The sequence below is a fragment of the Gopherus flavomarginatus genome, chromosome 19, assembly GCF_025201925.1.
Source record: "Gopherus flavomarginatus isolate rGopFla2 chromosome 19, rGopFla2.mat.asm, whole genome shotgun sequence".
Lineage (NCBI taxonomy): Eukaryota > Metazoa > Chordata > Testudines > Testudinidae > Gopherus > Gopherus flavomarginatus.
This window is the reverse complement of record NC_066635.1, coordinates 22,923,295-22,936,306: the sequence shown is the minus strand read 5'-3', so window position 1 is coordinate 22,936,306 and position 13,012 is coordinate 22,923,295. Positions and strand designations below refer to the sequence as shown.

At 37.9% G+C, this 13,012-nt stretch overlaps 1 protein-coding gene across 2 annotated transcripts in view; it reads left to right on the top strand.

Annotated features, from left to right (window-relative positions):
* The window catches only part of NSRP1 (nuclear speckle splicing regulatory protein 1), a 35,208-nt gene extending 22,622 nt beyond the window's left edge, over window positions 1–12,586 (top strand). Inside the window, exons 4-7 of one of the 2 annotated variants that reach the window (XM_050929579.1) lie at window positions 770–901; window positions 1,970–2,177; window positions 7,707–7,815; window positions 10,431–12,586. In XM_050929579.1, coding sequence (XP_050785536.1) covers window positions 770–901; window positions 1,970–2,177; window positions 7,707–7,815; window positions 10,431–11,451 — 1,470 coding nt within the window. In that variant the 3' untranslated portion in view covers window positions 11,452–12,586. Of the gene's footprint in view, window positions 1–769; window positions 918–1,969; window positions 2,178–7,706; window positions 7,816–10,430 lie in introns of those variants that run through there. The other variant, XM_050929580.1, reaches the window with a different exon arrangement.
* The last annotated feature ends 426 nt before the right edge of the window (window positions 12,587–13,012 follow it).

Here is a 13,012-nt window from a genome sequence, read left to right as displayed (position 1 = left end):
ACACAATAAAACTTGACGACTTACTTAATACACACACCGTAAAATCATGAGAAGTTGCGTTTTTTTCTGTGCGTAGAATGTAGTCCTTTATTGAATGAATATTTTAAACAACTTTTTTTTGGAGGCAGAACGTAATATTTTAGGGAAATCAAAGAAGATAAAGTGATGAGTTCTTGTATAATGGAGTTCTTGCCAACAAAGAGTCTTATATTGTATTGTGTTCAGGGGTAAGTTATCCAGGAGAAACATGATAATTCTGTAGAGAGACCCAACTATAGGCAAACAATTACACTTAGCCCAAACATAATACAAGGTTATTTATGGGAGGTAAAGTGTGCAGGATAAAGTTCTGTAGATGAACTATAGGAATATATTTAGAGAAAACACTGTAGAAAAATAGATGGACAAATTGGCTAAATTTTTTATTATTTGTATTTATTTAAAAAAAATCCATCTGAGCGAGAAATATTATTCGATGGGTAATTCTCCACTAAGCAGGATCCATAATAGCTTAATTGCTGTAATTATTATGTTTTCTCATTGTACTCTATTCCTTATCTCATAAATACCATTCTTCTTATAATTACTCTTATTTTTAGCTCTGATACCAAACAAAAGACTTTGTATATGAAGTCATGGTGAATTTATGTTCAGTTTCCTAGATTTATATCATGAGCTAATCTAGTTAAAGCAAAATATATTAATACAAAGTTTTAAAAGCTTAAAATTGCATGCTTCATTGGTCGTTTCTCTCTTTTTTTTTTTTAAGACCAAACTTGAGATTCAGAAGGCCTTGGCAGAAGACTCCACAGTGTATGAATATGACAGTATTTATGATGAAATGCAGCAGCAGAAGAAAGAAAGCAATGCCAAAGTACTCTCAGGAAAAGATGACAAAAAGGTCCATAACTGAAAATGTATGCTGTCTGTGTTACCTCTGTATGCTAAGAATAACCATGGCTATTTAACTGATTTTACTATGTTTTTTGATATCCTAGTAACCGGTTGTGCATTCTGTAGCAGGGCCCACATGTGTTGTGCTCAAAATTGTGTTATATAAAATTGTGATGTTGTAAGACTGGTAGTTGTAAGGTGCTGTAAAACTGGTTGTTCATCAAATATTTCAGGACTCTAGTCCCATTTCATTCTGTCGTTGATTGGGAGGACAATCGGCTCCATACTACCTTCCCACCGATAAGTTCTGTGGGACAAAGACCACATGAATTTCTGGAGAGCTTGTTATAATAGGATAATCCTGATAGAGCCTTTAGTCGCTACAACAATACTACTACTACTGCTACTACTACTACTATTATTATTATTTTATAAGTATCAGGCAACCCAACTGAATGGAGGAAGGGCTGTCTTTGAGCAACCTGACCAAATTTTGTAGCAATGAGTTTACACTGTGTGCCTCTTGCTAGTCAGCTGCTATAGGGTCTGTCAAGAAGCTAAAGTCATTATATTTCATCTGTAACACGTGAACCATTTTCTACAGCCCAGTTCCTTATTCCAGAAAATGGCTGAATTATTGTGACAAATCACATTTTCATTATTGCTCATTGCATTTGGTAATGGAGTGTTTGTCAGGGTCCCAATCCCTTATAGCAAGTTGAAGAGGGAGAGAACTATCACAAGATGGAAAACTGCTGGAAGGAAGGTTGTACTGAAAGCATTTGATTTCAATCTGAGCGGCTGTACGCTACTTGAAGCTAGGCTCAGATTTTTGTTGAATGCAGCTGTTTCATTAATGAGGAGAAAATTCCCATGATCTGAAGCTGAAAATGTTTATATTAGTTCATTGAGATCATTGTCCCAGCAGTGGCAATAGTATAAACTAGCTGGGCTGACTACTGCCATTTTTGTTCCACTAAAAACTGATTTTTTTGTTTAGTGTACTCATCAGCTCTAATTTGTCTTTTCTCAGCCACTTTGATTCCATCTCATTACTCTTTTTTCCCCACCTTAGCCCAAATACATCCAAAATATCCTCAAAGCAGCTGAGGTAAGAAAGCAGGAGCAGGAAAAAAGAATGGAAAAAAAAATTCAGAAGGAGCGTGAAATGGAAGGGGGAGAGTTTGATGACAAAGAGGCCTTTGTGACATCAGCCTATAAGAAGAAACTGCAAGAAAGGGCTGAGGAGGAGGAAAGAGAAAAAAAGGAAGCAGCACTGGAGGGTGAGATTTATGCTGAACCAATATGCCTCTCCCTCAAAAGGAAAGTGTAGCCTTTTGCTGTTAAAGATAGTGGTTATGGGTGTGATGCATAGGTGTGATCCTGGTCTCTGAATTAGGCTGTAGATGAGGTTCTATAGTAGTAATCATAGCGCACGTCCAGACTAACCCGCGGCATCGGCGGGTTAAAATTGATTGCTCGGGGATCGATATATCGCGTCTAGTCTGGACGCGATGTATCGATCCCCGAGCGCGCTTACATCGATTCCGGAACTCCATCAACCCGAACGGAGTTCCGGAATCGACACGGAGAGCCGCGGACATCGATGCCGCGCCGTCCAGACGGGTGAGTACCTCGATTTTAGAAATTCGACTTCAGCTACGTTATTCCCGTAGCTGAAGTTGCGTATCTAAAATCGATTTTAATTCCTAGTCTGGACGTGGCCATAGAAATGTAGGGCTGGAAGGGACATCAATAAGTCATTTAGTTTACCGCCTGTGCTGAGACGGGATTAACCATCCCATGTATTTTTGAAAATTTTCCAGGCCTCCTGCCCTCACCTTTTATTTTCTCCTGTTTTTTGTCCAATGAGTTGGCTGCATGGTTTTGAGCGTCTCTTCTATCCTTTCCAACCTTTCCAGGCCCCTTAACTATCATTTTTGGACACGTGCCATAGGGGAGAGGAAATATTTTTAAAATTTATTTTTCTCTACTAGAAATATTGAAAATAAATTAATGTAGATTTCTTGTCTTTTCCATATTTTAAGAGGGAAATACTCTTTTTTTTACTATTAGTACAATTCTAAATAAAGCCATTAAATAATTGTACAAAGTTTTAATGACAGAGGAATAAAGAAATGTTACTACACCCGTGTATTTATAGATTGTAAAGCCAAAAACACAGAGCACTGTGACCATCTAATTGACCTCCTGTATGATACAAACCATAAAACATCCCAGAATTAATTTTTGTTTGAGCAAGAGCAGATCTTTTAGAAAAACATCCAGTCTTGATTTTAAAATGACCAGTGATGGTGGATCCACTATGACCCTTGGTAGAGGGTTCCAGAGGTTAATTACTCTCTCTTAAAAATTTGTTGACTGAATTTGTCTAGCTTTCAACTTTCAACCATTGGATCTTGTTACACCTTTGTCTGCTATATTGAAGAGCCCGTTATCACATTTTTTTCCCATATAGGTACTTAATAAACTATGAACAACTCACCACTTAACCTCTTAAACTGAATAGACTGAGCTTCTGGAGTCTATCATTATAAGGCAGGTTTTCTAATCCTTTAATCATTCTTGTGCCTTTTCTCTGAACTTTCTGCAATTTATCAACATTCTTCTTGAATTATGGGCACCAGAACTGGAGACAGTATTTCAGCAGTGGTTGTACCAGTGCCAAATACAGCGGTAATGTGACGTCCCTGCTCAAGGTTCCACTGTTCATATATCCAAGGATTGCATTAGCCCTTTTGGTCACAGGATCACACTGCAAGCTTCTGTTCAGCTGATTATCCCCTGATCCCCCAAGTCTTTTTCAGAGCCACTGCTTCTCAGGATAGAGTCCCGCATCTCATAAGTGTGGCCAACATTCTTTGTTCCCAGATGTGTATATTTATGTTCAGCTTGAGCCCAGTTTACCAAGCAATCCAGGTCACTCTGTATCAGTGACTGTCCCCTTCATTATTTACCACTCCTGCAAACTTTGTGTCATCTGCAAACTTTATCAGTAATGATTTGGGTTTTTTTTCAGGTCATTGATAAAATGTGAAATAGCAGAAGGCCAAGAACTGATCCCTGAGACACCCAACTGGAAACACATTCCTTGTTTACAATTCCATTTTCAGACCTGTCAGTTAGCCTGCTTCTTACTCCATTTAACGTGTGCCATGTTGATTTTTATATCTTTTTAGTTTTTTAATCAAAATGTCATATGGTACCAAGCCAAATGCCTTACAGAAGTCTAAGTATATTACATCAACATTCTTATTTTTATCAACCAAACTTGTAATCTCATAAAAAAAAAATCAGGATTAGTTTGACATTATCTATTTTCCATAAACCCATGTTGATTGGCATTAATTATATTATCCTTCTTTAATTCTTTATTAATAGAGTCCCTGTAACAGCCATTCCATTATTTTGTTTTGCCCAGGATTGATGATAGATGTACAGTTATCTGGTTGTCCCATTTACCCTGTTTAGATATTGGCACAACATTTACTTTCTTCCAGTTTTCTAGAACTTCCTCAGTGTTCCAAGACACATTTAAAAATTAACGTTAACAGTCCAGCAAGCTCCTTTGCCGGTTCTTGAATATAAGTTATCTAGACTTGCTGATTTTTAAAATGTCTAACGTTCATTGCTGATGTTTAGCCTACTCCCGAGTTACTATTAGAATGGAAAGTGTTTTATTATCATCTTATATTATGATTACATTATCTTGTTTTCCCCAAATACTGAAATGAAATATTTATTTAACACTTCTGCCTTTTCTGCATTATTATTGACAATTCTACCATTTCCATCTAGTAAAGGATAAATACCATTTTAAGAATTTTTTGTGTCCCAAAAAACCCTTATTGTCCTTAAATCTGCTGGCTATAGATTTCTCCTTTGTCATTTTACTTCTCTTATAAATTTTCTGCAATTCCTGGCCTCTAATTTTTATTCATTATTATCAACATTCTCTTTCTTCCCTTTGTTATATATTGTTTTTGTTTGTTTTGTTTTAATTTTTATAGCCTTTTTCACTTCCTGTGTAAGCCAGGGTGGTATTTTAACAAGTCTGATACCTGCACTCCCCTTGCCCCTTTTCCTGACTTTTTAGTTATCTTTTAAAAAACACGTCCTCCAACTCTATCCTGCGCTCTTTTCCTGACATTTTTAGTTAATATCTAAAATGTCCGTCTTCTACATAAGAACAAAAGAATGGCCCATACTAGGTTAGACCAAACATCAGTCTAGCCCAGTATCCTGTCTTCCGACAGTGGCCAATGCCAGGTGTCCCAGAGGGAATGAACAGAACAGGTAATCATCAAGTGATCCATCCCCTGTTGGTCATTCCCAGCTTCTGGCAAACAGAGGCTAGGCACACCATCCCTGCCCATCCTGGCTAATAGCCATTGATGGACCTATCCTCCATGAACTTATCTAGTTCTTTTTTGAACCTTGTTATAGTCTTGGCCTTTGTAACATCCTCTGACAAAGAGTCCCACAGGTTGACTGTGCTTTGTGTGAAGAAATACTTCCTTTTGTTCATTTTAAACTTGCTGTCTATTAATTTCCTTTGGTTCCCTCTAGTTCTTGTGCTATGAGAAGGGGTAAATAACACTTCCTTATTTACCTTCTTTACTTTACTTTATTTTCTTATGTTCTTAAAGTATTGTGAAGTTGTGAGAAACAAAGACACAAATATACTCTTGGCATAGCAGCAGCAGTGACCCCCTGTTGTCCTGCTGTCATGGCATAGTTCCAGTATTTCAAACACTGATTATGCCAATGGTATACCAGGCTTTAATTAACAGGCTTTCTCAAACAGCTTGGCCCCTGTTCAACAGTTTCATGTCTCCCTCCCTAGGTAAGGAGGATCGTCCACTTGAGTCATTGTGATGGGGTGTCCACCTCACATAAGATCTGAAGAGGTTAAGGTGATTAGATGGGCCAATTAACTGCCCAGGCTGCACCTGGAGGGGTAGTCATGAGGACAGGCAGGGTGAGTGGGCATGTCAGTTGCCGCCTTTATCTATGCCTTCAATCAGTTAAAAAGCTATGACTTTTCTTTTTAAATTTTAGCCCACCTCTGTAAAGAAGGATTTGTATGATATTGATAGTCTCTGGAGCCTAAACTTTCTCCACATTTTGTAAATTATATCCCTGTAAACTGTTTTTACAGTTTTTTATTTGCACGTTTTGGAATTAATTTATTTAAGCAAAATTTTCAAAACAAGCCAATGGTAATTTTAAAAAAAGTTAGGATAGTATATCTTTTAAACATTGTATTATGCAATGTTGTTGTAGCTGTGTCAGTCCCAGGATATTAGAGAGACAAAGTGGGTGAGGTAATATTTTTTTTGTTGGACCAACTTCTGTTGGTGAGAGAAATTGTTCCAATAAAAGATACTACTTTAGCCATCTTGTCTCTCAAACATTGTATTGTTATTTTTAATTCACTAGACCTTTTCCTCTTTGATTAAAACAAAACCAAATGTTTGAGTGGTAGGAGAGGAGTGCTAGGTGTTACAGTTTGTGTACAAGGTATACTATACCGTGTAAAGTTTTATATAAGCACAGAAAAATTAATTCTTTGGGGCTGCTTCAATGTGAAGATGAAAAATAAAATCAACAAAAATAATAGTTTTGCGCATAGCTCTACAAAGATTTTGAGACGTTTTGATTATATATAAAACTTTCTTGGACTACTCTGAAGGCTGATGGCTGTAGAACAACTATGCCCAGTACACATGTAACCATTCTATTTTCTTTGTATATCACTATTGTGTGTGTGAACACATCTCCTTTTTTCCTATGCCAGTAAAACTAACTGAATAAAAAGTGTATTTCCCTCTTAAAATGAAAAAAGGTACAAAATCTATATTCATTAATTTATTTTTAATATTTCCAATAAGGATAAATTAAATACATCTTATTTTTTTTTTCAAAATGGCCAATAGCACCAAAAATGCATCTGTTAAAAACTATCCCTAGGGGCCCTGGAAAGGGAGGTGGGACTTCCAAAACTGTACAGCCAACTCAATGGACAAAGAGAGGGCAGACTAAAGATGGGGGCGTGGAAAGCTGTCAAAAATACATGGTGATGAAAGGTATGGAATTATAACCAGGGGCGGCTCCAAGCGCGTGCCTGGGGCGGAAAGCCGCAGGGAGCGCTCTGCCGGTCGCCGCTAGGGCGGCAGGCAGGGTGCCTTTGGCAGCTTGCCTGCGGAGGGTCCACTGGTCCTGCGGCTTCAGTGGATGCCTGCGGGAGGTCCGCCGAAGCCGCGGGACCAGCGGACCCTCCGTGCTTGGGACGGCAAAATGTCTAGAGCCGCCCCTGATTATAACTACTTACTGTGAAGGAAGAGCAGAGAGTAACACGCTGGACTGAATGAGAGTGCACTTTGTGACTGTAGTTTGCCCTGGCAGATAGTTAGGGATATGAGGGAACAGAGTAGAACCTCACTCACAGTATCAGTGCTGGTTGCATGATTTTTGCACCTGGAAAGGGGCAGCTGTTAAAGGAAGAAGAGTGAGTCAGTGTTGCTTAGGATGAATCTGCAGCAATATTAGTAGCAATTCTCATGCCAGATTTAAAGTCACGTGTCCCAGAGATTAAAATAACTGTTTTTAGCCCTAAAGCAGTAGCCAGCATAACTAGAATGGAAAATAATCAAGTCTCGTAGACCTAGTTTCTTCTACATTTTCAATGTTGTGAGCATCTCTTTCTGGATCACGGGTTTACCATATGTAAATAAGGTCTGGTTAATGTTCATGAAACTGTAACATCATTCTTATTTTGCTTCCCTTAGCATGCCTGGATGTGACCAAACAGAAGGATCTCAGTGGATTTTACAGACATCTTTTAAACCAGACAATGGGGGAAGAAGAGGTGCCCGAATGCAGCCTCCGTGAAGCCAGGTAGGACATAGTTCCAGAAGGACTTTATATGTAAAGTTTCTTCATCCTGTTCATAATTCCCAGTGTCAGTAGAATCCTAGTAAGAAGGAAGGCAGTACCAAAGCACAGGTGGGGAAGGAGCTTGCTATCGAGAGTCGACTACACCATCCTTTGGAAAAGGAAAAATCATCATCATTGGGTGAAAGTATAGAATAGGAGAAGGGTTAGGGTTAAGGAGATACTTATACTGGTAATACATTCTAGCATTATTCTAAGCTAGTTTTTCATTTAACATTGTATAATTTTTAATAAGCCCCATTAAACCAAAAGCTTTACTACTAGAGGCAGAGCAAGAGAGAGTGAGTTTTGTGCTCAGGTGGATAATAATATTTCATGGTTGTGCAACTTCATTTTATGATTCACTGGAAAACTGGAACGCATGAGTCTCTGTCTTTGTAGTTGGCAGCATTTAACCATAAATATGAAAAAATACTTCAGTTTTCTTGATTTGCTTAATACTTATGACAAAAGGAAAGCAATCAAATTTAAAGCAAGTCCATTGGGAATATTTTAAATTTGACATGTACTATGTACAACAAAATAATTAAATGGTGCTGTGATTTTGGGCCAATATAGAAAGAACACAGTTGAGTCGTCTCTGTGTTTTTTAATTTTACTGAAAGCTTTATAGCAACAATTGACGACTCAAGGCACTTCATCCAGGTTAAAACTAATTTGTTGGGACATTAGAAAGTCCTCAGTGATCAGATGTGTGTTCTGTATCCTAAAACTATGAATCTTACCTTCAGTCAGGAGGCTTCTTGAGTCTGAATTTGAATGGAGTCTCAAATCAGTTCTTAGTTAAAGTGAGGAAGGCTCTCTCTTTAGAGCTACTCATCCTATTGAGAGACAGGACTTCTGGCCTGCATTTATTGTGAGGCTGGGCCACCACCTCAGAAATAATAGAGAAAACTAGGGGAAAACATAGCAGGAGGTCAACATACTTACCAGCATACCTCCATCAGTCGGATATAAAATGGCCAAGTTAGGGCTACTGTGTTTGTCACTCTAAGATTTAAAGGACCAGCTGCCACAACAGTATGCTCTTCTAACGCAGCTCTGTATCAGACTTAAGTTTCACCAGCAAAATGTATATCTTAAGAGTACCAACAAAACTCTTCTTCTATAATAGTAAAATGAACTGTGCTTTTCACATTTGCCCGTTTATGAAGCCATCCATATGCTACTGTCTGATTTAGCTATGCTTATGAAGCAATGACAGTAGTGTTTAACCCACTTGGTATTGTATTTGCTTGAACAATTCTCTCAGTTTGAAACTGCAGTGTTTAAGAGCAGTTATGTTCAGAAAAGTGACTTTCAGAATGGTGGTTTCTTAGTCAGCGTATCTGCTTTCTGGGTGTTCAGACCATAATTATTTACTAGAAACAAGTTTTGCTGCTCTGAGTCCTATAGAGCTAATTAATCTATGGGAAGACAAGTAGGAATCTGTTCTGCTGAATCCAACAAAACTGTCAGCTAAGTTGTGGATTTTTTTCATTAAACTGGTGTAAGGTATGGAAAGAAAACATGTTGATTTTCAGATGTCAGACAGAATTTGCAGCACTGCCAAATAGAAATTTCACCTTTGATTTATAAACTTCATCATTTAGATGTGGAAGATCATTGAAAGAGAATAACTATGGAATACTACAATGTAATTTTTAGAGTCATTTTTCCAAGGATAACCATGCTTTAAACCATGGATCAAACTTTCAGCCTAACCAGATGGTCCACTGATTCCCAAGAAGTATTTACCACAGACTGTTGCTGTAGCTACATGATTAGTGAAAACAGACATGCGGGATATGGAATTAAAGATACACTTTATCAGTCAAAAAAGACTGAGGTATTGCAACATTTTGGGGCCTTGTCCAAGTTTGATATCTGAAAGTTTGTCCCACGTTTCCTGTTTTATTATATTTAACAAGTTAAGAACTGTAGCAAGATGCTAGTGTCAGTTTAACCACAAGAGTGAGATCCTAGCCAACAAGCGCAGAAAGAGTCAGGAATATTGTGTTGCAATTTAAAACTTGTAGTGTCTTATTAGGACATACGTTTAGCATGAGGAGTTCAATTTACAGCTGTTACTAAAATAATGAGAGTTGTATTTGTAACTCTGACACTAAAAAAAAATCCCTCTTCTTCCTTATATAGAACTATGTGGCATGGGTAGGATTGTGAGAGACTTAGGAAAAGGGTGTGCCATATAGATAATATTACCAGGATACAAATGTGTGTCCTGTCCTTTAAATAAGGATGATACGGCTGTAAAACTACTCATTCTTGAAATTCAAACCCTACTTTTTCAGTATGGTGAAAATCAAAGCTGCTGTTTTCTAGGACATGTACAGTACCAAAGAACCCAATGCACACTTTCAATACAAATCGCTCAGAGTTGGAATATTAGAACTGGAACAATAGACCAGATTTGACTGCTTAGAATTTTCAGCTGCATCACTTCTTAACAGTGTTGCTCAAGTCCCAACAAGAAGTCACAAACTCCAGAATAGTTTGACGCTGCAGGTTATGTAATATCTTTTTTTTTTCCCCTCCCACAACAACAAAAAACAATCTAGGATAAAGGAAGAAAAATCTATCACTAATTCAGATGAATCCATCCAAAGAAACAAAAGTCCAGATGAGAGACCAAGACTTAGAACCCCTGCTAAGGAAGAGGATAACCCAGATGCGGACAGTGACTTAGAAAGTGATAGTAGTGATGATGATCATAAAAATAGCAGAGCTAGTTCTAAAAAGAAGGAAAATCGAGACAGCTCTGAGAGCAATGAGGAGGATTCCAAATATCACAGGAGCCAGAAACACTCCAACTCATCAGAATCTTCCAGTGAGGAGGGAAGTCACCACACAAAACCCCATATAAATCGTCCTAGGAGAGGAGAGAGTGGAACAGGTAGAAGAGAAAAAGATGAGCACCACAAGGAAAGGGATTATGAGAGAAGAGATAGAAACCAGGAAAAGGATCACCGGAGGGAAAAAGAAGACCGACACAGATATGGGGATCATACCAGTAAAGATAACTACAGAAAGAGGAATGAGCAGGAGGACAAGCAGAGGGGGAAAGAGAGAAAAGAGAGAGAAGGATATGACAAAGAAGGTAGGAAAGAGAGAGAGGACAAGTATTCAGAAAGGGAACGAGAAAAAGAGCGAATAAGAAATGGCAAAGACAGATACAGTGATAGAGAAAGAGGGGAAAAATGCAGAGAAAAGGAGGAACATTTGAAGGAAAAAAGAGAGAGAGATGACAAAGATGACAAGAAATACAGGGACAAGAAGCAAAGTAGCCCTCTATCCTTAGAAAAAGACAGACAGTGTGACCAGGAAAAAGAGACAAAGGCAAAGGACAGAAAGAGTAATGATGAGAGAGTCTCATGCTCTGAAAGATTTCCTGAGCCAAAAGGTAAGGATGAAGAGGAAAAGCAAAAAGGTGCAGAGCAGATGGAAAAAAAATCTCTGTGTGTGAGCAAATTTGCCAAGCGGAGCAGTGAAGAGACAGTGATATCAGCAAGGGATCGCTACTTGGCTAGGCAAATGGCACGAGTTAGCACAAAATCCTATATAGAGGAAGAAGAGGATTAGCTTCATTTCAGTGGCAATAAACCAAGAGATGATCCACTTTCACTGATGGAAAAATCACTGCAGCAAGAACTCTGTGTTGAAGTGAAAGTATTTCCTGACCATTTATTTCTGGGTTTTTTTAAACTCAATAATTTAATAAAACAAACTTCTGTTTTGAAATGTTTTGATGGTCTTTGTACCTTCATCCAGTCAAATGTACAGGCAAGGTGTTTAATTTGACTGGTTCTGTCCATCCTGGCCTTCAGCACCATAGCCTCTGCTTGCTCTATCATTTATTCGAAGACAGGAAGTCACACTTAATAGATTCTAAACTTATACAGGTGAGAATACCTCAATGGCAGCCTGCATATAATCCTTGTCAGCTAATACCAGTGCAACTCCTCTTTTGGAGCAGCAGCAGGATTCTCAGCCATTACTGTCAGATCTCACTATCCAAAGAAGTTAACAGAGAGTGTACAAGAGGGAGAACTTTAAAGAGAGGGATATGCAGGCAAAATAAGTAGAATAATAATTTAGGTGACCCTGTATGTTTTGTGGTGTTTTGTAAACCAGGTAAATTTCATCTTGACATATTTGGATTTGAACGTATATAACGTGTGGGTTTTTGTTTGTTTCTGGTGCTTGATGTACAGAAATATTTAAAATAAAATGTAAGATATGTACTATATCGAGTGCTTAAATCTTTCTTTGATGCCTGTATTTTTCTAACCTTTAGTGGAAATAGCTGCAGTATTGCTTCCTTATGAGACAAATCAATTATACCTTTCCACTTCATGTATTACAGTCATACCTGCTTATTGTGCTATAGTTAATATGTTAAACTTGCCAGAATAAACCCATTTTTTCAGGGGTTTATAGAACAGCAGTAAAAGTCACTCTAAACTGTAACTTGGCAAGTAGAAAATCTGGCAAAGATCATATTTTTAAATGATACTTTCTGCAATCCTCCCGGTAGTTTTTTGTACTTTTTTCCTGGAAAGTGTATATCTTTTACTTAACAGTGGCTATGCCAGTGTCAAGAACTTAGGCTTCAAAGGGACTGAAAAGATGGTTTAGACATTCCAGATATAATTTTACTGCATTCTTAAAATTTAAAAACAGATGTTTAAAAACCTTAATAAACATTGCAACTGACCACTTGCATGGAGCCTCATTACTTTGAGTGTTTTCAGGCTAAGTTATATGGTCAAGATCCTGAGATTTAGAGTGTGTTTACGATACCCAGGACAAGGGTTTTTCTATATTAAGAATGGGATTGAGTTCCAACAAGCCATTATCAGTCTATAACTGACTCAAGATATCTGGGGTGAAATTATAACTAACCAAAAAGGAAATGTGTCCATGACTTTCCATTGTCTGACCCTGTATCTTTTTCCAATTCATTACAATTATTTATTTCCCCCCGAAAAAAGCCCTGATTTTTGCATTCCTTGTGGCTCTAAAACTGCTATTGGCTTCAGGTAGAGATTTGGGTATTCAGGAAAGGCAGAATCAAGCCCAGAGATGCTATAACATAGGACATTAAAAAAAAGTAATCCTGTAAAACTCTTATCAGTGATTA